The sequence below is a fragment of the Plecotus auritus genome (assembly GCF_963455305.1).
Source record: "Plecotus auritus genome assembly, chromosome: 6".
Lineage (NCBI taxonomy): Eukaryota > Metazoa > Chordata > Mammalia > Chiroptera > Vespertilionidae > Plecotus > Plecotus auritus.
The window spans coordinates 68,709,993-68,736,790 of record NC_137773.1 but is presented as its reverse complement, the minus strand read 5'-3'; the positions used below and the strand labels follow the sequence as shown (position 1 = coordinate 68,736,790).

The 26,798-nt window shown below is 38.6% G+C and overlaps 1 protein-coding gene across 1 annotated transcript in view; it reads right to left on the bottom strand.

Annotated features, from left to right (window-relative positions):
• Window positions 1–865: 865 nt before the first annotated feature.
• GASK1B (golgi associated kinase 1B) overlaps window positions 866–26,798 on the bottom strand; it is a 53,890-nt gene continuing 27,957 nt past the window's right edge. The window contains exons 3-4 of the mRNA XM_080675370.1: window positions 11,108–11,334; window positions 866–3,742 (exon numbers count right to left, since the gene is read on the bottom strand). Coding sequence (XP_080531496.1) covers window positions 3,535–3,742; window positions 11,108–11,334 — 435 coding nt within the window. The 3' untranslated portion in view covers window positions 866–3,534. The remainder of the gene's footprint in view (window positions 3,743–11,107; window positions 11,335–26,798) is intronic.

Below are 26,798 nucleotides of genomic sequence, written 5' to 3'. Positions count from 1 at the left end.
TCTATATCTCTATGGCATAAAAATCTACAAGTTAAACTCTGCCCTACAACATGGTTAAATAGTCCATTCAATAAAAGAAAAAGTCAAACACAGCACTGCACTGAAAAAACCCTCAAGAATCTCTTCTGGCTATTGCCAAGTGTCAGGTAACTTTTCTGACAAGTGGAATTATTTTTCATGAATAATAAATAGTTCTTAATTCTTGATAATACCATTTAGTTTTTAGAGAAAAGTCTTGATCATCTTTATTTGACCCTCACCCAATTTCCAAAACATATTTTCAGACTAATGCCCTACACGTGCCTCACTTTGTTCTGGACTGGGATAAGCATTAGAATTTCATAAGACAGTTTTTAGATGACTCTACATCTAGGATATTTTATTCGTTAGATATAATGTAATGTATATTTAAAGGCACAATGGAAAAAAACAAGCTATTACACAAGTTTAGAGATTATAAATATTTTGAGCATAAGTCTAAGACCTTTTATATTTCTAGAAGTTCCACAGGTACCTAGCTAATATACTTAACAAATATGTATGATCTAAAGGAACCTGTGAACATAATTGTAAGACTCACCCAAAGCAACGAAAGCCAAAAATTATTTTCTTATAGTTTATAATATCTGTTAACTAATTTGCATACTACCTAACAATGATTTATGTACACCAAGAGAAAGTATAACACCACTAATAACAATATCAAATATATGTCTACACAATACAATTCTTGACTTTTTAATTGTTTCTTTTACCATGCATAAAGGTAGCAAATATTCACCTATACTTAACTTCTAAAAAGTAACCCATCCACAAAAGAAAATGAACTCATCTGCAAAAAGGAAAAGCATGCATTTTTAATTTCTAATATTTTATTACAGATTTTTAAGACAACAGTTATTTTCAGATCATCAACTTAAAGAAAACAAATCACTCGAGAAGAGCTTTTGTATGTCTGCCAAGGTAAATTGTTCTATTTTAAAATTATCAAGTTATAAATAAACCACATAATGTGCTTATGAGAACCAAACCACAGCATAATCTGAGTATATTTGAAAGGCACAGAGTATTTCCATTGTTCCAGTGAGAGAAATGAAGAGCATTACTTATTAGAATTAAAAGCCTAGTCTTCCACTATCCATTATTCAAAAATAATACAGCAGGAATTATTCATGATTATAAGACAAAATATACTGTTAAAAAAGCAAAGGTGACTAAAACTAACATGTGTCCCTGGACTTTTTAATATTAAGCATCTCGGAATAGAAGAAGGCATAATAAACAAAGCCAGACCCATCTGTGAGAAGACCAAGCTGCCCAAAAGCAGCAGCTTGAGACACAAAATTAAAGTTCACTTCTAAGAAGGCTGGAATTCCCACCACCAATATCACAGCTTTGGTGAAGATGGTATAGTTCATAAAAAGCATATTAAGATGCAAATATGCCACTTTGATAAGACAAGGTGTAAGGCAACTTGACAGAGTTATTTCAAGTCAGTGGCTCAACATAGAACCTAGGTCCTCAAACTTTTGTTTGGTCAATTTTTCATTAATATAATGATTAATTAGAAGAAGAAAAAAGCAATCTTAAAAAGGCCAAACTGCCCTAGCTGGTTTGGCTCTGTGAATAGAGCGTAGGCCTTGGGACTGAAGGGTCCCGGGTTCAATTCTGGTCAAGGGCACATGCCCAGGTTGTAGGCTCGATCCCCAGTGGGGGTGTGCAGGAGGCAGTCGATCAATGATTCTCTATAATCTTTGATGTTTCTCTCTCTCTCCCTCTCCCTTTCTCTCTGAAATCAATAAAAATATATATTTTTTAAAAAGGTCAAATATAAAAGGCCAAATAGAACAGGTAAAAGTGAAGACTCGGCAGAACCAAAGAGCACTCTGAATATGTGAGGCCAGAGGAAGACACTCAGGGCTGTACAGGGAAAATCATACAGGATAATGGTCTGAAGACCAATTCGCCAAAGGAAAGCCCAGCAAATAAGGGTGCTAAATAGCAGTACTTGAATGTGAGCCTAAAACAGCTATAATTAGATGCTAAAATGATTCCTTTCTCCTTGTTCTATCTTCTCTGTACTTAACATGTTATTTTAATAGTTTGACCCTATACTTTTGTATGAATTAGAATCTATAGATATGCTCTCATTGTTATTAAAAACATTCTTAAATTTATTATTATTTAAAACATTCTTAAACTGCATTTTAAAACTTTCAGGGAAAGGAAAAGTCAGTATATCAGCTTTTAAATAAGGGGTGGGGTATATGGGACGGGAGGGTAATGATGACTTGTTCAAAGTCTGAAACCTCTCTATGAACATTTGTCTTACATAACAATGTGGGTGTCTTCCAAGGATATAAAGACCCAACACATCAACACTACATGCCACACCCTTCCACCTAATTAAAAAGTTGGTAGAGAGAGTTTGGGGAGAATTCTTTAAAGCTTAATAATATCCAAATATGCTGTTTTAGTTCTAGTCATGTGCTTTCCTTGAGGACCAATTACCAGAATCAAGTTTTAATTTATTTTTTTCATATTTCTTATATTAGAATAAGCCAAACAATATATTTAAACATAGTCAATATCTGATCCTATTGTCAATATCTGGGCAATATCAATCAAATCAGTTTAAATGTAATTACACTGAACCAATTTGAAGAAATCTATTATTGATGAAATATACAGAAATTATATATAAACCCTGTAGAAATTATAAATTTTTTAAAATAACATCTTTAAAAAAACAAGGGGGAAGGGGATACTCCATAAGTACAGTTTCAAGTAGGTAACTTCAAACCTTAAAATTATTTAATTTCTAAGCCACTAGACATAAATTGGACCAAAATTGAGAGGGCAAAACTACCTAATGTATAAATTGTCAGATTTGGACAATTTCTACACTGACAACAATTTCTAAAAGGGAATGGAAAATGTGATTCTTGATGCTCAGAATCACAGAAACAGCTAATTATTTATAGATACAATAGAATATAAACTGGTAGTTTTGCAAATAACTCACCATTTCTATTTAGAATTATTGACGGCACTGATGTGTTTGTAGGTCATGTGCCTCGGCTTTTCAGTTTAGAGGTGCCCCTGGATAAGTGCTGGGACTTCTGTTTTAGCAATCAGCAACCAAAGTATTCAAGGTTCATTCCCATTACTATTTGGTCAGACCAGTGAAAATGGCACAAAACATTTCTTAAAGGAGTCAGTTTATACTGTTCTATTCAACATATTTTAACAAAACTTGCTGTCATAATAATTGCAACCATTTTGTAATCAGATGTTGAGACTCACATGACAATGGTAGTGAAAATATAAACAAATATTTTGAGGAGAATATTTTTTAAAGCTTTATAAGTCTGCTTATGGCATGCAGGCCCATCATATATACTTGGTTAAATTAATTTATTTTATGTATTTATCTACTCTATCTCATTCCTAAGAGGAGTTGAAGTTTGTGTACTTGATTTAGAAACAAAAATGAATAAATGTATCTAGTCCTCTAGCCAGAAGACCCTTTTGTTATTCATTCATAGGCAATACTTTGGCCCCATGTGCATTGATGTAGGTGAGAAGGATTTTGGCTCTTTGTTCTATTACATCAATAAGCTTTTCAATTCCTTGTCTACCTCCTTGACTCTCCCAATACACTTTATCAAGAAACAGAGATTGAAGGAGTTTCTGCCGTAAGTGCTGGCTCTTCAAAACAGACACTGCAGATTCAGGAAACCTGAAAATATAAAATCATATTTCATTTTTAGTGATTGTTTGGAAATATCAGACCTTTCCCAACTGCTCTTTCTTTCATTAATCTGGCAAAAATCACACTATCAAATAGTACCTTGAGAATCAAAACTTTTTTATCACTGTCAAGATAATACTTATCCTAATAGTAATATATTAGAAAAATATTTTTTAAGAGAAATGAATTATCTATACCAATGAGAACTTGACATACCAACATTTGACTTAAGGTCATTATGTGTAGGCAACGAGAGGCACAAAATTAAAAAGGTCTCTGTTAGCCTAGCAAAAATACTTTCCTCAATCCTAAACTCCATTTCACCCATGGGAACCACTTGAATCTGTCAAGTAGAATAGTATTCTCATAACTGTCAATGTGGAGTTTTATGCAAGTAAATATGAGAAGCAAAATGCTGAGAAATTCAGTAAAGTTCTCTACCTGAGTAGAAGTTGCATGACTTAATTTAAGGTAAAATAAACCAAAATATATGTAGGAAGAAGAGAAAGAATCATTCCAAAATGCCCAATTAAATAAAGAAGTGTCCTTGATTCAGATTAGACTTCAGGAATTCTGAGGATCTGGGAGCATTTTATGAAACTGGAATACTAAATTGTTTCCAAATAAACATAGTGAAACTCAAGGATTAGAGCCAGGGCATTTCACAATAAACCATCTCTCTGGAAAACCTTAGAAGGGTCTATATTGAATTGCCTTATCAGAGTGCTTTCTGTTCCTCATTCAGAAAGTATAAAGCCAAAGGTCTAAGACATCCATTATCTGAAGAACTTTGTAAAATTTCTGGTTCAAAATCACAAGTAATGGAGTCATTACAGAGGAAACCAAGATGGCGGCATAGGTAAGCACCTAGGCTGCTGCCTCGCACAACAATTTTGAAACTACAACTGAAAGACAGAACAGACACCATCCAGAACCACAGGAAAGCTGGCTGAGTGAAAATTCTACAACTAGAAGGAAAGAGAAAAGCTCACAGAGAACTGGAGGTATGGCAAAGGGTCTTTGTGCGTGCAGAGAGGAAGGGCGGCTGAGAGCCTGGCTGACTTTTTCTGGCAGAAGGGGGAAGGAAGCCCCCGACCGCACTGAACCCCAGTTCTGACTGCACTGAACCCCAGTTCCAGGCGAGCCCCTGGGGACCCACGCTCTTACAGGGGGAGTCTGGACTCTCGGGCGGAGACTCGGGAGCCGGGGAAGGCAGAGGTCTGAAGGCGCGCGCGTGCCAGTGCGCACAAAGGCTGCGGAGGTTGCCACAGGCTTTTCCTAGTGGAAGGGAGTCAGAAGCTCCTGACTGCATTGAGCCCCAGTTCTGACTGCACTGAACCCCAGTTCCAGGCGAGCCCCTGGGGACCCACGCTCTTGTGGGGGGAATCTGGACTCTCGGGCGGAGACTCGGGAGCCGGGGAAGGCAGAGGTCTGAAGGTGCGCGCATGCCAGTGCACACAAAGGCTGCGGAGGTTGCCACAGGCTTCCACTAGTGGAAGGGAGTCAGAAGCTCCTGACTGCACTGAGCCCCAGTTCTGACCGCACTGAACCCCAGTTCCAGGCGAGCCCCTGGGGACCCACACACTTGTGGGGGGAATCTGGACTCTCAGGCGGAGACTCGGGAGCCAGGGAAGGCAGAGGTCTGAAGGCACGTGCGTGCGCACAAGGGCAAGGCTGACTGGAAGCCAAGACTGTCTGCTCCGCCCTGAGACTCCACCCCATCCAAGCTGAGCACAGAGGCTATTGCAATTTGGCAAGTCTAATCCTATAAGGCTGTCTCCAGCACTGAACTTCTCCCAGCATAGACACAGCTGATCCTTACAGCCAACTGGCCTGGAGGTCAATTCCTCCCAGTGATACCAACAACAATCAAGACTTAATTACAACAAGGCTGTACACACAGTCCACAAAGGGGTGCACCAAGAGTGTCCACCTCAGGATAACTGGGGAGGCCGACCTACTGGGCCATATAGGAAACCTAGCACACAAAGCTACCCTACCAACTCAGGGAAGCAATGAAAATGCGGCATCAAAGAAACAGATCACAAACAAAAGAAATGGAGGAAAACAAGCGACTGGATATAGAATTCAAAACCACGGTTATAAAGCTTTTCAAGAATATCCTACAAAGGCCAATAAATATAATGAGACCCTCGAAGATATGAAAAAGGACCAACTAGAAATTAAACATACACTGACTGAAATAAAAAATATTATACAGAGACCCAAAAACAGACTAGAGGAACACAAAAATCAAGTCAAAGAATTGAAATACAAAGAAGCAAAAAACACTCAACTGAAAAAGAAAAAAGAAAAAAAAAATCCAAAAAGTTGAAGATAGTGTAAGAAGACTCTGGGACAACTTCAAGCGTACCAACATCAGAATTATGGGGGTGCCAGAAGAAGAGAGAGAGCAAGATACTGAAAACCTATTTGAAGAAATAATGACCAAAAACTTCCCCCACCTGGTGAAAGAAATAGACTTACAAGTCCAGGAAGCACAGAGAACCCCAAACAAAAGGAATCCAAAGAGGATCACACCAAGACACATCATAATTAAAATGCCAAGAGCAAAAGACAAAGAGAGAATCTTAAAAGCAGCAAGAGAAAAACAGTTAATTACTTACAAGGGAGCACCCATATGACTGTCAGTGGATTTCTCAACAGAAACTATGCAGGCCAGACGGAAGTGGCAAGAAATATTCAAAGTGATGAACAGCAAGAACCTACAACCAAGATTACTCTACCCAGCAAAGCTATCATTCAGAATTGAAGGGCAGATAAAGAGCTTCACAGATAAGAAAAAGCTAAAGGAGTTCATCACCACCAAACCAGTATTATATGAAATGCTGAAAGGTATTCTTAAAGAGGAGGAAGAAGAAAAAAGTAAAGATAAAAATTATGAACAATAACAAGTGAACCTAAAAATCAAGTGAATTAAAAACCTGAGGAACAGAATAATCTGGTGAATATAATAGAATCAGGGGCATAGAAAGGGAGTGGACTGATAATTCTCAGGGGGAAAGGGGTATGGGGGGTTCAGGAAGAGACTGGACAAAAATCATACACCTATGGATGAGGACAGTGGGGGGGAGGTAAGAGCAGAAGGTGGGGTGGGAACCGGGTGGAGGGGAGCTATGGGGGGGAAAAGGAGAAACAATTGTAATAATCTGATAAAGATTTATTAAAAAAAAATCACAAGTAATGTTTGCTGAATCAAAATTATAAGTAACTAGAGGCCCAGTGCATGGATTCGTGTACTGGTGGGGTCTCTCAGCCTGGCCTACATCCTGTAGCAATTCGGGACCTCTCAGGGGATGTTGGAAACTGGCAGTCTGACATCCCCGAGGGATGTAGTAGTGCATGAAGCAGCAGGTGGCAGGCGGCCAGGGTGCCGCTCCCGTTCATCTAGGCCCTGCTGCACCTGCTGTCTCCACTGCTCAGTAGCACTGCTGCAGAGGCGGGAGGCGGGAGAGGCTCACGCCACCACAGCTGCATTTGCCAGCTGTGAGCCCAACGTCTGGCACCCATCCGTCAGCTGAGTGATGCTCCCACTGTGGAAGCACACTGACCACCAGGAGGCAGCTCCTGCAGTAAGCGTCTGCCCCCTGGTGGTCAGTGCACATCATAGCTACCAGCCAGTCATCTGGTTGTCCAGTCGACCAGTCGCTTAGGCTTTCATATATATACTAGAGGCCCAGTACACAAAATTCATGCACAGGTGGGGGGTGTTCCTCAGCCCAGCCTGCACCCTCTCCAATCTGGGAACACTCAAGGATGTCCGACTGCCCGTTTAGGCCCAATCCCGATATGATCGGGCCTAAACGGGCAGTCGGACATTCCTCTCACAATCCAGGACTGCTGGCTCCCAACTGCTTGCCTGCCTGCCTTCCTGATTGCCCCTAACCGCTTCTGCCTGCCAGCCTGATCACCCCCTAACCACTCCCCTGCCAGTCTGATTGATGCCTAACTGCTCCCCTGCCAGCCTGATTGCCCCTAACTGCCCTCCCCTGCAGGCCTGGTCACCCCTAACTGCCCTCCCCTGCAGGCCTGGTCCCCCCCAAGTGCTCTCCCCTGCAGGCCTGGGTACCCCCAAACTGCCCTTCCCTGCAGGCCCAGTCACCCCCAACATCCTTCCTCTGCTAGCCTGGTCACCCCTAACTGCCCTCCCCTGCAGGCTTGATCGCCCCCAACTGCCCTCCCTTGCAGGCCTGGTCCCTCCCAACTGCCCTCCCCTGCTGGCCATCTTGTGATGGCCATCTTGTGTCCACATGGGGGCAGCCATCTTTGACCACATGTGGGCAGCCATCTTGAGTGACAGTAAATTTGCATATTACTCTTTTATTAGATAGGATAGAGGCCTGTGCACAGGTGGGGGTCGACTGGTTTGCCCTGAAGGGTGTCCCGGATCAGGGTGGGGGTTCCCTTGGGGCATGGGGTGACCTGGGTGAGGGGCCTGTGGTGGTTTGCAGGCCAGCCACGCCTGCCGGCGACCCAAGTGGAGGCCCTGGTATCTGGGATTTATTTATCTTCTATAATTGAAACTTTGTAGCCTTGAGTGGAGGCCAGGGCAGGCCAGGGCGGGCAGAAAGCTTGGTTTCCTCCATCGCTAGGGGCAACCTAAGCCTCTGGCTGGCTCCAGCTCCGTGGCTGCCGCCATTTTTGTTGGGATTTATTTATCTTCTATAATTGAAACTTTGTAGCCTTGAGCGAAGGCCAGGGCAGGCGGAAAGCTTGGCTTCCTCCATCGCCGGAGGCAACCCAAGACTCCTGCTCTCTCCAGCTCTGTGGCTGCTGCCATATTTGTTGGGTTAATTTGCATACTCGCTCCTGATTGGCTGGTGGGGGTGGCTTGTGGGCATAGCGGAGGTACAGTCAATTTGCATGTTTCTCTTTTATTAGATAGTATATAGATGTTTGGCTCCCTGAAGACATGGACAATGTAATTTAGTGACCATACTATTAATTAAGCAATTTTGCTCTATGAAGTACTAACAATCCATGATTTAGAAATTTTATGGCCCCTTGAACTAATTTAGCTGTGGCAGAACATGTAAGATAAAACTGTTAAAAAATCATGGTTCTTTTCAGTGATGAATTCTTTTTGTCAAGAAAAATTTTTAAAAAGTACCTGTCTTTGCATTACATTAATTAATAAGAATATTCTATGTATAAATCTGGGTTAGCAAAGTCTCATTTTTTGCTTTTCAATGTGTGAATTACATGTGATCAGTTTGGCCTCTCCCGGCTTTTATGAAAATGCTGATGAGAGCACAGTAAAAATGCTGGCACTTAATAGTAATTTTCAAGTAAACATAGCTGTTCCAGTGGCTAGGAAGAGGTTAATGGGGGGAAAGGAGACACATGTAATACTTTAAACAATAAAGAATTTAAATTTTTTTAAAAAACTTAGCTGTTCCTTAAAAACTATAATAAGAACATATACTTGTGTGAAGAGTACAAATCGCCAGAAGTTTCAGGGCTTCTAAGCGCCTTTACCAAATGTCAGTGGAGCAAGTTGAGGATGGCACTCAGGGAGCATGAATGCAAGGGATTCTAGTGCTCCCGCCCTTCAGATGCTGCAGCGAGAGCAAAGGCCACCGAGCTGGATGTGCTTAATGAGTCTGAGTAAGAGGGGACTTAAATAATGCTGGTAAGATGCTCTGAGCTCCCGGAAGACATGCACTATGTAATTTAGTGGCCATAGTATTAATTAAGCACTTTTGCTCTAGGAAGTGTTAATAATTTAGAAATTCTATGGCCCTTCAACTAACTTAGCTGTGGCAGAATGTGTAAGATAATATTGTTAAAAATCATGGCTCTTTTCAGGGACTAACCTTTCTGTGAAGGAAAATTTAAAAAAAATTTCTGTCTTTGCATTACATTAATTAATACGAATATTCTATGCATAAATCTGGGTTAGCAAAGTCTTCATTTTTGCTTTTCAATGTGTGAATTACATATTCTAAAAAGATTTAACTTTGAGCTCATTGCTCTTCATAATGCATTTAAAATTCAATCTTCTTTAAAAGTATAAATAAAACAGTATTCATACATATATGAATGGATGGCCTGTATTGTCTGTGCACTCTTAATTCTAAGAGAAAATTTAGGGCTAGGGATTTAAGAAAACCCATAATTTCAACTCAGTAATTGATGCCTTAGGTTTGTAAATTTTCTACACATAAAATGTCCTTAGTTTATACACATAAAGAGAGAATATGCCATATATTCTTCAACCCACAAAGAGATGTGAACACAGGTATTAATGGGGCAAGACATGGTAAAAACTCATGAAATTAGGGTTCATGAAACTCTCACAGCAAAAGTAAGTACTGTCTCTAGTGTTAAAAATACACAAATTAACATTAATTGTCAATGCTAGGATGAACTACTGAAATATGCTTCAAAGTATTATTTACAAAAGTAATAGCAACAGCATGTACGTAAGTTATTGCAGAAAATTATTGAACTTGGATTTGGAAGATCTGAGTTTTAGCCTCAATTTTAGACTTGCTCATGTATTTCCCAGAAGACACTTAATTTCACATAGCTGTTTAACTATTTTATTAATACACCCCCTTTATTTTCAATTCTCAAACATACCCCAATTTCTTAGTCACCCTAATTTCTGACTAAGGTAGGAATACAATGAAGAGTGGCTACAGGGTGAAGCCTGAATTCTAGCCTCAATTTCCATAGTGGGTTGAATAGCTCAGCAGGGCTTTGCCACTATTAAGTGTCTTGGTTTCCTTTATTTCCAATTAGAGGTAGGTTCAAGGTACTATTTTCCATAATCTCTGTCTACTAGAAAGGTTTGCAAATGCTCAAAAACCCTCCCACCTCATTAAATAGCTGCTGTGCTTTGATACTATATTTTATGGGCAGATTGGCTCTGACTTTTCGCCACGTTCATAAAAGTCACTTAGTTTATTATGCCTTTGGACATCCTAGCATGTCAATATCCAAATGTCTGTCAGCTCCCCTGCTCCAGGGCCTAATAACGGAGCCTCTGCCACCTGCTTATCCCTGTCCTGCCAGGTCCTATTCGAGAGATTCCTGCATGCTTCCAACCTAATCCACATGGATTTTCACAGTGAGGGCCAAGCAACATGATGGATGTGAAAGGTGACGGGAGCTTTGTAGATTGCGTTGGTTGGTGACAGTGACACCCTGGCTGCACTCTTGTTCTGTTCCACGGGGTTTGTTTCCCTTTTCTGGGCCTCAATTTCCAGATTCCACAACCACAATTCATTTCAAGGGCTACAATCAGTCAGACATAGGATGTAAGTTTTCTCCAAATCTTACTACTTATTTAATACAAATCTGATGTTACTACATTTAAAAACTTACTCTTTGATGCCTTTTAACAATTTGAAGTTTAGGTTATCTTCACTTCTGTCAAAGAAACCCTTGTTGTCTATAAAGACCAAATGCCTTGGGTCATGCTTTCGCTGGATAATGTGTGCGAGAGCCACAGAATCCTGGTTGTCACATTTTGGCCTCAGTCCATTCTGTACACAGGTATCTTCCTTTCGAGGTTTGAATCCACAGCAATTTGTATCCAGGCGATTATAAATCTGAAAATGGAAAACGAAAACAAAATCCAAGATTCTGAGTAAAAACAAAACTTGGGAAAGTGAGATGATTTCCAAAGAACTGGCGCTTTCTAAACAGCTGACTTGCCAGAATCTAACAGAGCCAGGCTCATTTAATTAAAGACAACTGTCAGAATAAGCCCAGGGTTCATATCCTTCTGACTCAGCCATGGTTATAAGCATTTCCAGCTTCTGCTAACAACTCCATAGGCAGATCATCCAAGTTAGGCGTCTCCACCCTTCATATTCAAAGTTCCCACTGACATCACATGTCGATGCACAGCCAGAAGAACCTCTGACTCTCTTCATGACAGAACATTGAAACTGCTGTGCTTTGAAATATTCTGAAGACTACATCTTGTTTTCTCCCTCAGGCTGGGTTACAGAAAACCTAAGTTATCTCGGTGACTCTAAAAGTTTACTGCACCCCCGAACCTGTCTGGGCTTCAGTATTACTTAGCTAATTTGAAATAACGTAGGACAAATCTATTGAAAATATGTGACATCCAATAATGATAACTAAAAACACTACCTGTGTGGAGCACACAATTGGACTCTAAATATATGAACAGAATGGATCAAATTATTGGACCTAGTGGGGTTTATTATGGAGAATAGAGCCACTGCCATATAGAAGGTAAATAGAGATATTGATTAGAAAAGGGGGAGTTGTGTAATTCCTATTTCTTTGGAACAAGGAAGAAAATAATATTAATTGGGATAAATTAAAGCCTGGGCTCAGGTATGAGATAAACATAAAGTCAAATCTCTGCTCTCACACTTGTTAGCTCTGCGGTCTTGTATATATTCCTTTTCATTGGTGACTCTCAATTGTTACCTGCACCGTGGGAATGATACTATTCACCTTGCACAGTTAGTGGGCAAGTTAATGGAAATGTTTGTACACCCACCAGCCCTGACCCAGGCATCTAGAAGATACTCAAGAAATGAAAACTGCTATTATTATTATTGTTACAATACAGATACACACATATAAGTGATTTACCTCAAAACAAGGCAAAAGGCTTAGAAGGCTAGAGGTAATTTCTCCATTTTAATTAAGGAAAACTGAGCCTCAGATGGGTCAAATAATCTAGTCTGGATACAGTATTAGTTAGTAGCAAAGTTAATATTTAGACACAGTTGTGTTTGTCTCCAAAATTCCATGATTTCCCCCCAGTATGTCCTGCTGAATAGTTTAAGGCTAGTCGAAGATTGTTCATATGCCAATGATTCAAAAGATGGCTAGACACAGACTGTCACTTTTATTCTTTTAGCATTAAGTTCCCATCCTTTCTCCTCCCATGTTTTTGGATTTCCTGTAGGGCTGGCCACTTTAGGAGGACAGTTGCTAAGAAATGAATACAGTAGTAAGACTAGTACTAAAATGCAGCCTACTTTGAAATGATCATGCGCGTATTCATCCAACAAAAGTTTACTAAATATCTTCTACCATCAGTGGGCTAAGCACCAAGGCACATGCTGGCCATGGCCAGCACCTCCTACCACCACGGCTTCCAAAGGAAAATGGTCATTTAATTTTGCCTCACTACCACAGCAAACTTTAAGAACTGGGCAAATGGCCTCCCTCTCTATTTTCTGTGTATAAGTGGGCTTTGTATCAAATAACATCCTTTCAGAAGCAGGCATGAGAGAAGTCAGCCTAACAAAATTTTCTATGAAGTTTATATAAAACCAGTCACATGGAGTAAGAATGGTCAGTGAGCCACAAAGCATTTGGACAGCTCAGAGGGCACACTGCTGGTCTAGAAACTATCTGTCAGTGAGGGAGGCCTCTGTCAGGACTGGTTCCGGGCAGCTGATCCACTGGAGCCGTGGTCTAACCAATGGTTTATCCAAAAGGTCACAAGCCTGACTCTGAAGAACAGGAAGTTCCCACTGCTTAAAGTACATTTGTTTGACATGAAGATAGGAGAGTTTCCCATCCAAACAAATCACTGTAAGTTAAAAGAAAAAAAGCATAAATTAGAAACCATTAGAATTTATTGAGCCCTTTCTAATCCATTTCATTCATTTTATGTAGTATCTTGACTGCCTTTGAATATCAGAAAATCCAAATGATATAAAGAGATTGCATTTGTTTTTGTTTTATTTCTTTTTGATTTTTAATTCTTTATTGTTTAAAGTATTACATATGTCTCCTTTTTCCCCCATTGACCTCTCCCAGTGGTCCCCACCCCACCCCCAACACATGCCCTCACCCCCCTACTGTCTGTGTTCGTGGGTTCTGCTTATATGCATGCATACAAGTCCTTTGGTTGATCTCTCATTTGAATGTTCATTAAAATCAGAGGGTCAGGGAGAACATAAAAAATAACTCTTCTAGAAGTTGCTTCTCATCCATTCTCTCTTTTTAAATATGCATTAGTTAATAATTCTTAAAGAATTTCTAGACCATTTTTTATCATTTTCATATGTTTATATCCAGTTATAATGACATTACATATGGGGGAAAATACTAAATCCTATTTAATTTTGACTATAACATCAAGGTCTGTTATGTTGGATATACATGTTTAGAACTTAACCCTTAAGGACAACTCTACCAACCACCTCCTAAATACTGCTCTATACCCTAAACTCATTCTTCATTATTGATTTCATAGTAGTAGGGAAAGGACTAACACATATTTAGCCACAGTTCTGCTGTTTCTGCAATATAGCCATGTGAATCGCATAATTAATGTTAAATAATAAGCCCATTACATTTAGGCCCTAACTTTCAGCACTTCTGTAAATATTATACTTTTTATTTTTAAACTACATAAAAGGCATTAAAAATTGGAGATGGAAAAGACCAACCTAGGTTATACTTTTATTGCCTTCTCAACATCACGTTGTTTCCTGCAGGGTATTTTTAAAGTGCTTCATCTGATCTAATTTTGAATCACTCAACAATCTGTGATGATTTCACCACTTCCCTGACAGACTGTTATGGCATTTAAGTCTAACAGACCTTATAATTGAAAAAGGATGTGTGTGTTCAACTCAACTTCTCTTCCAGAAAATATTTACCCCTCCTTTAATCTGGTCTACCCATGTACTTGGTGGGTATGTTCACATGTATTGACTGTGTGTGTGTGTGTGTGTGTGTGTACACCTAGACATATAGCATTGAATTCAAATCTGAAATATACTTTGTTTTTCTCATCTTCCAACTATAGTGAATTATGTCTTTGCATTATTGCCCTTGTCTAGCAATGGCTTAAATAACTCTTAAATCTTGTTCCCCAGCTCTTCTCAGTATTTTGTTTATAGTCTTCCTTTTGAATTCATATTCAATATATCAAAAATAATTTGACCACAAAACCATAATCCACTCCCTAAAATTCAATGCCATTTTCTTTGGTATTTAATTTAGTTACATACTGGATATATTTATGTTTTCTTTTAAGAGAGCTTAGCTATTTTATAAAACATACTCTAGGTAGCTATGAATCTATAATACACTTTTAATACACTTGTTTAGTGAACACATTAAAACAATCACTTCATTTATAGCATGATTAGCACTATAGTTCACATCTATGTGTCTTAGATAATTATCCAACAAAGAAGATTATTTGATGGTAAATTTTCTCAGTGAAGTGATTGTGAATGCTGAGCACCATTATTGCAGTTTGTTCAAATTTACATCTTCTCACTCTTTAAAACAAGGAAAATCTTTTGCAAAATCGATCTTCTGAATCTGAAAATTACTGCCAACCATCATTTTCCATAAAATTACTCTTTTAGGGAAATATATCTTTTCAATGTTTACCTAACTAAAATTATACTCAGAAAAATCCAGGTATTCCAGCCAAAGTTTTTGTTGCTGGGATATTTTTAGGTACATTGCCTTCTTCTAAAGTTTCTTTTTAAATTCCATTTTCCGATGGTAGTGTTAGTTTTGCCTGTAGGGGAAAGTATCTTACCAGTGACTTCAGTTATGCTCACAATATAACATAAACACGGATGCCTCTGCTGCACTGACCAGCTCTCCAAAGCCCCTTAGGAATCTACACGCTTCCAATGACTTTCCACCCTTTTGCACACCACCCAGTCTAGCTGTGTCTTCAAAAAGTGGGTCTATCAAAGCAATTGTGGTATGGGTCTTTGAATCGCACTTTGAATTAACACAGTACAAGACTGCCAACGAGGGTAAGGGGAACATGAAGGCAGGTAGTTAGAGCAAAGGTTAGTAATAGTATTTTACCTATAAGTAAAAGCTAAAAAAGCTGATGTGTCTACAAGTTTCACTCTCATTTCCTCATGTATAGTTGGAAGAAAGGTAATAGGCAAGGCAGCAAGGCATCAGGTGAAAATGTTTAGAGTGAAAGCAGAAGGGAACCAAGGCCAAATGTAATTGGCAGCTGAAGAGAGAGTTAAATGAAAATCTTCTTCTTAATATAGATTATAAATTGACTTTATCCAAATGTTTTTCCTAATTATTTTCGTTAAAGTACAAAACCCTGTGTATTTTTCTACCTCTGTTTTTCTACACTTCTTTAAGGGTTTGAGTGACAGTGAGTGAGTGAGTGAGTGTGTGTGTGTGGGGGGGGGGGGGAGGGGGGCGTGTTTCCTGTTTGGTAAGTTAGTATCTTAGGACTCTCACCATCTCTTTTCAAGCTATTTGTTTTTGGCACTTAAAAACTTCATCTTTACAAAAAAAAATGCATTTGTACAGAGAAAGTTTAAATTATTCAATAAAACATGTAATGAGTGGAGTTTAGCAGTTCACCATAGTAACTCATCTAATGCCTGTTACACAGTAGGCACTTGATAAATGTTTATATTGAAAGAACCCTGCTGAAAGCTTATATTCACTTTGTATTTGGCTCTTTACAAAGCTCTTCCAAAACAGTGTCTTCTACTGGAAAGAATCAAATAAACTGAGTAATGTTGACATAATAAGACATGGGCCTTTTTAAAGTAGCATCTAGTGAATGGAGTTGGAAAAAAATAGAAAGGGGGGAAATAATGGAAGAGCCTGTGCTTGTCATTTGCTCTTGGTTGGATTCTTTATGTGGTTTCATTTAAGTATCCATGAACCATGAACTCATATCCCACAGAGAGTCCACCAGAATACCTTGCATGTAATAAGCATTTTATAAATACAAAATAAGCAGATATGTCAGAAATAACAATAAGAATCTATATCTATAAAAGGCTAATATACTAAATGTCCAACCATCCCACTGGTCGCTATGACACACACTGACCATCAGGGGACAGACGCTCAATGCAGAAGCTGCTGTGATGTGCACTGGCCATTTACAGAGAAATGGCACCACAGACATGGTGCCCACAAAGCAACACTTGGCTTCGCCCAAGTGGGACACAGGCCCCGCCACCACCCTGGAGCAACAGCCCACCAAATCGCAGCCAACGCTGCCAAGACCCCACGGCGCAAAATGCAGCCCATAGCCCAGCCCAGCCTGGAAATGGTGGTTGTGGGCGCCAGGTAGCACCGCCCGGCTTCCTCTCCCTAGTGACTAGCCTCCTTGCAGTTTCTTCAGCCCAGGAACATGACTTGCTTTATAGCCAGGTAGAAACATTTTACAATTTAACCAAATGTCTGTGAAGCATTTTCCCATGCCTCATCTCATTTGATCCTCACAGAAGTCCTGGAGTAAGTAGATAGGAGACTCCGTGGAATCCTATTTTCTTTTCATTAGCCAGAAAATGGAGATTTAAAAAGTTTAGAAACTTGGCCTGACAGAAAAGAAGAAATGGTGGACCTTGAAAATGACTTCAGGTTTCCTCACTGAGTAGAATATAGTTAAACACTGCTGCAGTTAAATATTTTACCCTTCGTTCTCCCTGTGTGATCTACAATAATAATCTGCTTCATGTTGATATTCACTGCTGTGTTGTTGACAATTACCTGAAAGAGAAGTTGGGGTGCTTCACTGGGCTGGAAAAAGTTTAGCTAAATCAGAAAGCAGGTCAAATTAAGCAAGTTTATTCTATATATATATAAAAGGCTAAGTTAACTTGCTCATGCATGATACATATAAAGCTCTCACTGGTGCCAATTGTACGCATGTGTTTCTATCTGTCATTGTCGATCATGAATTTGGTTGACACTTCTATTATAGAGAAAGGGCGAGTAGCGATATTAAAATATTTCTTCTAATTAATTTCCTTTCAATGTGCACGAATTTGTGCACCAGGCCACTAGTTTCTCTATAATTACAATTCCTTCTGGAAATTTCTTTTGCAAACCAGTTATCTCATAGGATATCTCATTTATTTTTAGAAAATACATGGAGAAAAAAGTCACATTTTCAGCAATTACCTTAATTCAAAAAAGGCAAAAAGATAGTGAGAATCACTGCCATTATTGGCACCACTCTAGATATAGAGAACCACAAAAACATATGGACTCCTTTATTTATCAACTAATAACTCACAATGGAAAATTCTTCTACCTTCCTTTTCTTAGTGTAAGCCAGTGTATGGCTGCCTTATTATCAGTGGCACTGGAGCTGCATCCCTGTAGTCTAGGGAATGTGTGAAGGTAGAACAGGTCATGGAGAAAGGCAACTGTCAGACAAATCCCACAGTCTCCATGGGCCTTGTTTATGCACACCCGGCCTCTTACCTTGGGAGTTGTACACAACGAAAGTGTTCTCATCAGCCTGCACCTGTATCACTTGGGAACTCTCATCTCATGAAAGAATAGATTTCATTTTTGTTCTGTGCTGCCATGGTAACAAGTCCCTGCATATGCATGCACATGTGACTAGCAGAGCAGTTGATGAACGATCAGCAAAGTAAAAATAGTTTGCAATACATACACCTAACAGTGAGCATAGGTTCCCACAGGTCTCTAACTCTGTCCATAACAGTTATTGCCCTATAGCAGCAATACTCTAGAATTCCACTTCTAAAAACAACTATCAGAGGGAAGGCAGGGGAGGGAGGGTGTGAAGAGATCAACCAAAGAACTTGCATATATGCACAACCCATAACCCACAATAGAGTGATGAAGGCCTGGAGGTGGGAGGAGGGGGCTAGAAGAGGTCAATGGTGGGGGAAATGGGGACATATGTAATATTTTCAACAATAAAGATTTAAAAGAAAGAATGACACAATAAACCCAAAACAAGCAGAAGAAAGGAAAAATCTCAAGTACTTGATTATTTTGTGTTACATACCAGATACACAATTGTCACTGTACAAGGATGTAATTTTCAGCACAAATAAGCCACTTGCCCCTTTCTTTAAAAAAATAAAATAAAAATAACTATCTATGTGTACCAATGCCATGCAGAATATCTAGTTTCTTCCACATCACTGAATCATAAGTAAAAACATAACAGTATTTCTTTATGTATATCCAAAAACATTTTAATGTCACAATATATTTAAATCTATTTCTATAGATGCAGTATTTAGAATTCATACATTGTACCTCTGAATAAGCATCAGAAGTCAAACATCATTCTGCCACAGAAAGATTCTTCAGTTGCCAGGCAAGTGACAATCTATTTTTAGAGGAAGAAATTCACATTGTATAATTTGCACAAGCAGAGCTGCATGAAAACAGTCGCTGCCAAAAGCACGCCCACCTTCCTATAAAGAGTTATAAAAAGCACTCAGGCTAAGAAAAACAATAATTTTTACATTTTATAAAATTCTGATTTAAAGAATGGATTTATATTAAGCAAATAAATTTAAAACAGGAATAAAATAATCTTAATATAAAAATTTTAAATGCTTTATTTCAATGAAATGAAACACCATTTGTAACAATTTAACATTAAATAGGGTTGTATATAAGCTTACATCCAAGGGAATGTTGTCATTGAAATCATTTCCCTTGCTTGAATTTATGTAATTAAGTTTTAGTATTTTTATAGGATTTCTATCAAATTTATCTCCCCCTATAATACAGTATTTTATTATAAGGAAATTGACAAAAATAAGTAAAGATAAACTAAGTGATTATATTAAAGCATTCTAAATATGGTGACAAAGATTCTTTGCTTGACCAGACTTCAGTCAGACTCCTGAGCCTTCTCATAGATCTGTAAGCTTCCTTATAAAAGCTAGTTTTACCTGCTGTCAGTTTAAGCAGAAACCCCACCCCTCCTTCTCCTTCCCCACTACCTGTCCTTGATATCTGATCACTCTCAAATTCTAATCACGTTCCTCATCTTCCCTCATCCTCTGATCCTGACCTGTCTTTAGCAAGAATCTTGTTAGGCCAGTTTACTCAGACCTCCCCTTACCCTTGATGTTTCTTACTTCTTAATAATTTTCCATCTGCTGACTCCCTAACTCTGCTCCTTGGCTATACATTCCCACTTGCACATGCTGTATACAGGATTGAGCCAATGTAAAACCCCACTGCAATCTAGCTGGTGTGGCTCAGTAGCTGAGCTTCGACCTATGAACCAGGAGATCACAGTTCGATTCCGGTCAGGGCACATGTCTGGGTTTTGGGCTCAATCCCCCCCAGTAGAGGGCATGCAGGAGGCAGCCGATCTATGATTCTCTCTCATCATTGATGTTGCTCTCCCTCCCTCAACCTTCTTCTCTCAGAAATCAATAAAAACATATATTTTTTTCAGTCTCACTGCAGTGGTCCCTATACCTATCTCAATGGTCCTAAATAACATCTGCCTTACCATCTTCAGTAAATGCCATTCAACTTTTTTTCTTTAACAATAATTAACACAACCTAATGTAACATATCCAAAGGCTATTTAAACTCATACTTTTTTTAAGGAAATCAGTTCTTTTTATAAACATTTAATTAACTCTACCCTGCAATTTGCTTGTTATTTAAAAATAAATACTGCTTGAGTGTAGAATGGTGGTTGCCTGAGCAGTAGGAGAAATGGGGTGATATTCGTGAAAGGGTAGAAACTTCCAGTTACAAGACGGGTAAATTCCGAGAATCAAGCTATAGTTAATAATACTGCACTGTATATTTGAAATTTGCTAACAGAGTAGGTCTTAAGTGTATGGGCACATAAACACACACACCCACACACACACACGGTAACTATATGAGGTGATAGATGTGCTAATTAGATTGATTGTGGTAAATATTTCACAAGGTATCTATTTCATTGAACAAAATGAACCATAAATCTTTTAAAAATAATTACATACAAAAAATATATTGAGACAGATGAATATCTGCCTGAACTCTTGGGTGGCCCAATGGAAATACCATAGGGTTAACTTTCCCATGGTATTCTTATTTGCTTCCTGGCAGATTTATCTAGAAGGTCAAATCTTAGGCCTCCTGTTTGAACCTCAGTCCAACCTCAGTCAAGGTTAGTTTCAAGTTATCTATGATTCAATGGCATAGAGTTAGCAGGAAAACCAATCCCAAAAACTAGCTCAAACAATGCATTAAACAATTGTTTTAATATCTAAAGATTATTTATGGAGTCACACAGCCTTCCTCAAATCTCTGATCTCTCCAGGTTAGCCATGTATACAATAAAATTTAGGGTTGAAGCATACTAAATATGATTGATTTCAGCACAGGATAAAAATTCCATGGCAAGGATTGAAATAAGCAAAAATGACATAGAATTAAATAACATATGCTGCATTTTTTATTAATAATTAAATTAGAATTGACCTAGAAATGTTCAGTTGGCTGTCCCTTGGCAATATGAGATTTATTTGACCAGACATTTTCCCCTCCAATTCAGGCTGATACAAGACCTACTGTCAACCAATTTCCTGGCCAATGTTTTATGCTACTGAGGCCTTAGCATTATCAATGCCAGAATAAATGGGAATAAATTCTAGACAGTAAGTATAAAGAATATACAGGGTGGAGCAATAGTAGGTGTACAATTACGAGTATGCAAAACACAAGAGTTTATTCTTATTATTTATTAATTATTGTGTTATTTTCCACACAACTATAAACCTACTTTTGCCACACCCTGTATAAAATTCTAAAGGCTTTTAATTTGGAAGCAGACATCTGAGGAATCTAAATGCCTCTTAACAGGAAGGATATACTTTTACACATACCCCTTGTGTTAAGAACTTTTGAATTGGGCCAGGATCCAGGGAAATATGGTCTTGTTGTAGAGGCCAGGTAGCTAACAAGCTACACCATTGTGACAAACCAGGGTCAGTGTGTCTAGACAACGTTTTCCCTTCAACATTGCCTCCATGAAAAATTAAATAAATAACTCAAATTCTGTGAAGTGAGAAAGTGTGCCTCTCAAAGTCAGTTCTCCACTACAGAAATGATGTCAAAACTCAAAAGAGAGACTCATAGATCAATGCTTTTGTATTTACTTTCCCCATCCTGTCATATTTTTATAGAGAATTTTTAGCAACAGAAATACCTCCCATTTAAGGGCCATAAAAAGTGCAACTACTTGCCTTTTGAAGTTCAGGCCAATATAATTCTACTAGAGGCCTGGTGCACAAAATTTGTGCACTGCAGGTGGGGTCCCTCAGCCCAGCCTGCGCCCTCTTGCAGTCCAAGACCCCTCAGGAGATGTCCCTAGGGGGATCGGGCCTAAGCCGGCAGTTGGACAACCCTCTTGCAATCCAGGATCCCTCGCTCCCTACCATCCACCTGCTCACTGCTCCTTACCACTCGGCTTGCTGCTCCTTAGCGCTGCCCCGGAGGTGGGAGAGGCTCCCGCCACCACCCCTGTGCTCACCAGCTGTGAGGCCAGCTTCAGGCTGAATGGTGCTCCCGCTGTGGGAGTGCACTGACCACCAGGAGGCAGCTCCTGCATTGAGCATCTGCCCCCTGGTGGTCAGTTCGCATCATAGTGACCGGTCATTCTGGTCGTTCAGCCGTAATGGTCGCTTAGGCTTTCATTATATAGACTGTCAGTTTCCTAATTTCCCCAATATTTTGAGAAGGCTTAACTTCTCAGTAAGAAGGTAAAATCTAGCAGGTCAGTTTCTTTAGGGAGGATTTTACAGAATACCTAGATTAGACTATCCTTGGAAGGGAGGATTTTGAAGGAGCCAATGTAAGTGGATATACTTTATAAACAGTGACAGTGGGAATTGGTTGTGTGGATCAGCCAAGAGGACGTCTGGGAAGGAATTGCACTGAGAAATAAAAGGACAATAGTTCTTAGGCATGGAAATGACAAATTCAAGAGCCAAGTCACAAAATATCAAATGATGACTAATGCCCATAGATTGATTGGGAATTGCCTGGATAGAATACAGATAGCCCTCAATTCAAGTTTGTTGAATTTAACTAAATCCCATAATCAGTATCCTGTATGCTTATAATTCTTAATTGTGTTTATAAAGTAAAATAAAAAGTACTAAGCTATGCTAACAGGAAAAACAGAACAAATTATTATAAACCAAACTATTTAAATAAAACAACTATGAAGATAAGCAAAGCCTTTTATATGATGCTAAAGTGGCCAAAAGCAATAAATAAATGCTCTATGGTATTTGTCACATTAAGATTCTGGTTTCAATCTAAGGAAAATTTCTTGGCTGCTGCCTTATAGACTTATGTTCTCAGGAATAGACCTCCATAATATCCACCTCCACTACACCCCTATTACTGGCATCATAAAACCACAGTCAGTCTGGCTATAACCTGACCCTCTCTGTTAAAATATGAGTAATTGTTAAAAATAAGAGACAGACGAATAACAAATAATATCACTTATAAGTGGAATCTACAGAGCATAAACTGATGAACAAAATAGGTCCAGAGACATGGAGGCATGGGACAGACTGACAAATCTCAGAGAGGAAGGGGGGAGACAGAAAGAGATTAACCAAAGAAATCATATATACATATATATATATATATATATATATATATATATATATATATATGCATAACCAATGAACAAAGACAATAGTGTGGTGAAGGCCTGGGGTGGAGAAGGGGCTGGGAGGAGGGGGGTAGAGGAGGGGGGAATTAAAGGATATCTGTAATACTACCAACAATAAAATAATTTCTTTAAAAACAGGAGAAACAAGTTACATAAAAATGTTATGAGATCAACTGCATTTTGAATATGTAAGTTTTTAAAAAGTGCAAACATCTACTTACTATGCATGTAACATGATTTTTAAATTGGCTGAGAAGATGTATACTAATCTCATGAGAGTGCTACCCTCTGGGGAGAAAATGCAGGAGGAGGACATGAAGAGAGGGTCAAAGGGGACTTTAACTTATTTTTAATGCATTTATATCTTTAAAGTAAATACTGAAAGCAAATATGCAAGAGAAATAATGACAGGATAATTCTAGAATGTGGAAACATGATATTTGTTATGTTAGTTTTTGTTCTTTGGGATCTTATTTTTAACATCTCCATGAAGGGTATGGAAACCTTAAGGAACAGAATCTGAGAATAAAATCCCAACTAGCTTCCCAAATCCTGTAGGCCAAGAACCCTGCAGTTAACAAACATCTCCTCCATCCATCTATGCAAAAATGACTGCCACTCACCTCAACCTGACTTAAATGGCAATGCCATGGAAACTTCCTTGCATGATCTCATGTCTTCCTACAGCACCAAATGTTATAATGAGCAGCTCTGCAATATAGAAAATTTAAAAAAGACCTACATGATCTCTACCACTAAAGGCCTGCAGTATTTGAAGATGTAAAAAAAAAATCATAGGTATGTATACATATAAATACAATGAACTCAAATTCTTATACATGGGGTGATTCTATGATAACTGGCTAATTTATTGAGTACTTTCTATCTGTCAGTGCCTTAGTCCATTTGGCTGCTCTAACAAACATGCCACTCACTGAGTAGCTTATAAACAACAAACATATACGCCTCACAGTTCTGGTGGCTGGAAGTCTGAGATCAGGGAGCAGCATAGGCTGGTTCTAGTGAATCTCTCTTCTGGGTTGTAGGCTTCCCACTGTGTCCTCACATGGGGAAGACACTAGGGAGTTTTGTTCGGCCATTTTCATAAAGGCACTAAGCCCCCTCATGAGGGCTCTGTCCTCATGACCTAATCAATTCCCAAAGGTCTGCCTCCTAATATTATCAACTTCATATATTAGGAGTAGACATATGAATTTGGGGGTGGGGAGGAACAGGCATTTAGACCACAGCAGCCAGGTACCATGATAAGTACTTCATGTGCATTATTTTATGTTATTCTCAGGACAAATTTCCAAGGGAAGTAAAATCACTTCTATTTAAATAATAAGGAAATTAAATATTACAGAGCTGACTTAAAGAAGCTGGGATTTGAATCTGGTTCTGCTTTACATAAACACTGTTCTATGACATTATTCTATCAAACTTAATGTACTAAAAACTTGTAGAATTTTTTTAAAATGATACTAGAAGTTCAGAGGAGAAAGGGAGCTTAATCTTTTGAAGTTACTCCCAGAAGGCTTTGTAGGAAGGGGATCAGAGCTGAACTTTGAGGGATGGGCAGGTATATAAAAGATAGGAAGGAATAGGAGCAATGTTCCGGTGGTACTAGTAAGTAGAGCATGTTGAACTGACAGTGAATAGACCAAACTACAACACACACACACACACACACACACACACACACACACACACACACTGCTATTAACAAACACACATATCTCCTTACATATTTGTTAACTGCAGGGTTCCCAGCCTATGGTACACAATCGGTACAAGTGAATCATGACAGATGAGAATGAAAAGGAAGTTAGAAGGTCAGGTCATGGTGTTTCTTAAAAGTAATGCTGACTTTTTTCTATATAAACTGTACCACTAGATAACCAGATATTACATAAACTATGCCCCTACATAGATAGATAAGAGAGGGAGGGAAATCACTCTTTAAAAAAGTATTCTAATTAATAAGCGAGGAAGTAATGACAGAATTAGAATATCACTATTTTTCAATGCCTAGTGAACTGATGGATCAACATCAATGATGAGAGAGAATCATTGATTGGCTGCCTCCTGCACACCCCCCACTGGAAATCGAGCCTGCAACCTGGGCATGTGACCTTGATCAGAATTGAACCCAGGACCCTTCAGTCCACAGGCTGATGCTCTATCCACCGAGCCAAACCACCTAGGTTCTATGATGATTTATTTTAAAATAAAATCAAAAATTAAAATTCCATAATAACATAATTAAATAAGTCAAATCATTTTAGAACTATTATAGCCCAAATTCTTCTTTAATAAGAACAGTACTATTTTAGCCATTTCATTTGTATCCATTTTTCTGCAAAAATCTCTGTTTTTTTAATTCAGAAGCAAATCTGTATGCTTCTTTTACATCACTTCCCCTGTCTCTACACATCTAAATATATAAAACAATAATGATATTGGAGGTATCTACTAAACACCAAGTTTTCTGGCCAATTTGCTCATGTATTACAAGCGGAAAAATAAAAATGTAGTGTCACAACATAATTGGAAAGTCTTCTAAGGCCTCTTTAAATAAGATATGCCCTATATTGTAGCATCATTAATACTGAAAATAATTTCTCTTAGTTCCACATATGTATAGGAGAACCTATGTCAAAGTCATACTTTTGATTATCATTTATGACAAAGGGCAAACTTCGTTTTTACAATTAAAATTCTGTAGTAACCACAATACATTTCAGTGCTTAGCACATATATACCTGTGAAGATTGGAGTTTATCATTTTTAATGCCTAGAAGGACATACTTCCCATGTCCTCTACCTTAGTGAGTCTCTGTAATCAAGTGAACACTATGATTCTCATCATATAAAAGGTGAAGACTTTTTCAGTAAACCACAAAAAAACAGAAATATATTGTTCTCTACTAGCTAACCTTCTGAACCTTGGCAGACTTTACTCCCTAAATCCCAGCCAATTCTGCATGCCAATCAATATTACCAAAGCTAATCTCAGGCTTTCTTTGCTACTCAAAGCCAAGACTGTATCTAACTACATCATCCTTCATTGTTTGCTAGCAAATGAAAAAAAAAAGATATCATTTGCTTGCTTGGACACTACCAATAAATAATGGTTAGAGACTCTTTAGATTGGCATTGTACTAATTCTGCAAAACAATAAAACTGAACCAAACTATTTGAAATCCCCATGTCTGGTCCCCTGGATTGATATGCCTCCTGGCAGAGCACCTGTGAGTGATTTTCCTCACTAACCTCTGAAAGTTGGAGGGGAGGCACTTGATCACTAAGTAGGTATAAGGGGGGAATACTTGGAAGATCCTTGTAATCTATCATGGTGGCCACAGTTGGAATCCTTTACTTAGCATATAAAATATTCCTGCAGAACTAAATATTCTTTTATTGAAAACTAATATTTCCTCTTGTTTAGATTATGGTTAGTTGGAATTTTTACTTTATTATGCAGTACATGGAAAAAATGATACACATAATAAAAAGTGGGAGAGGATAGGTCAAAGATGAACACCTATTAATATAATTCATTATATTCAGTAATCAAATCATTCAAGTTAGAAGAGTTAAGTGAAGAGAGACAACTGTAGGGGA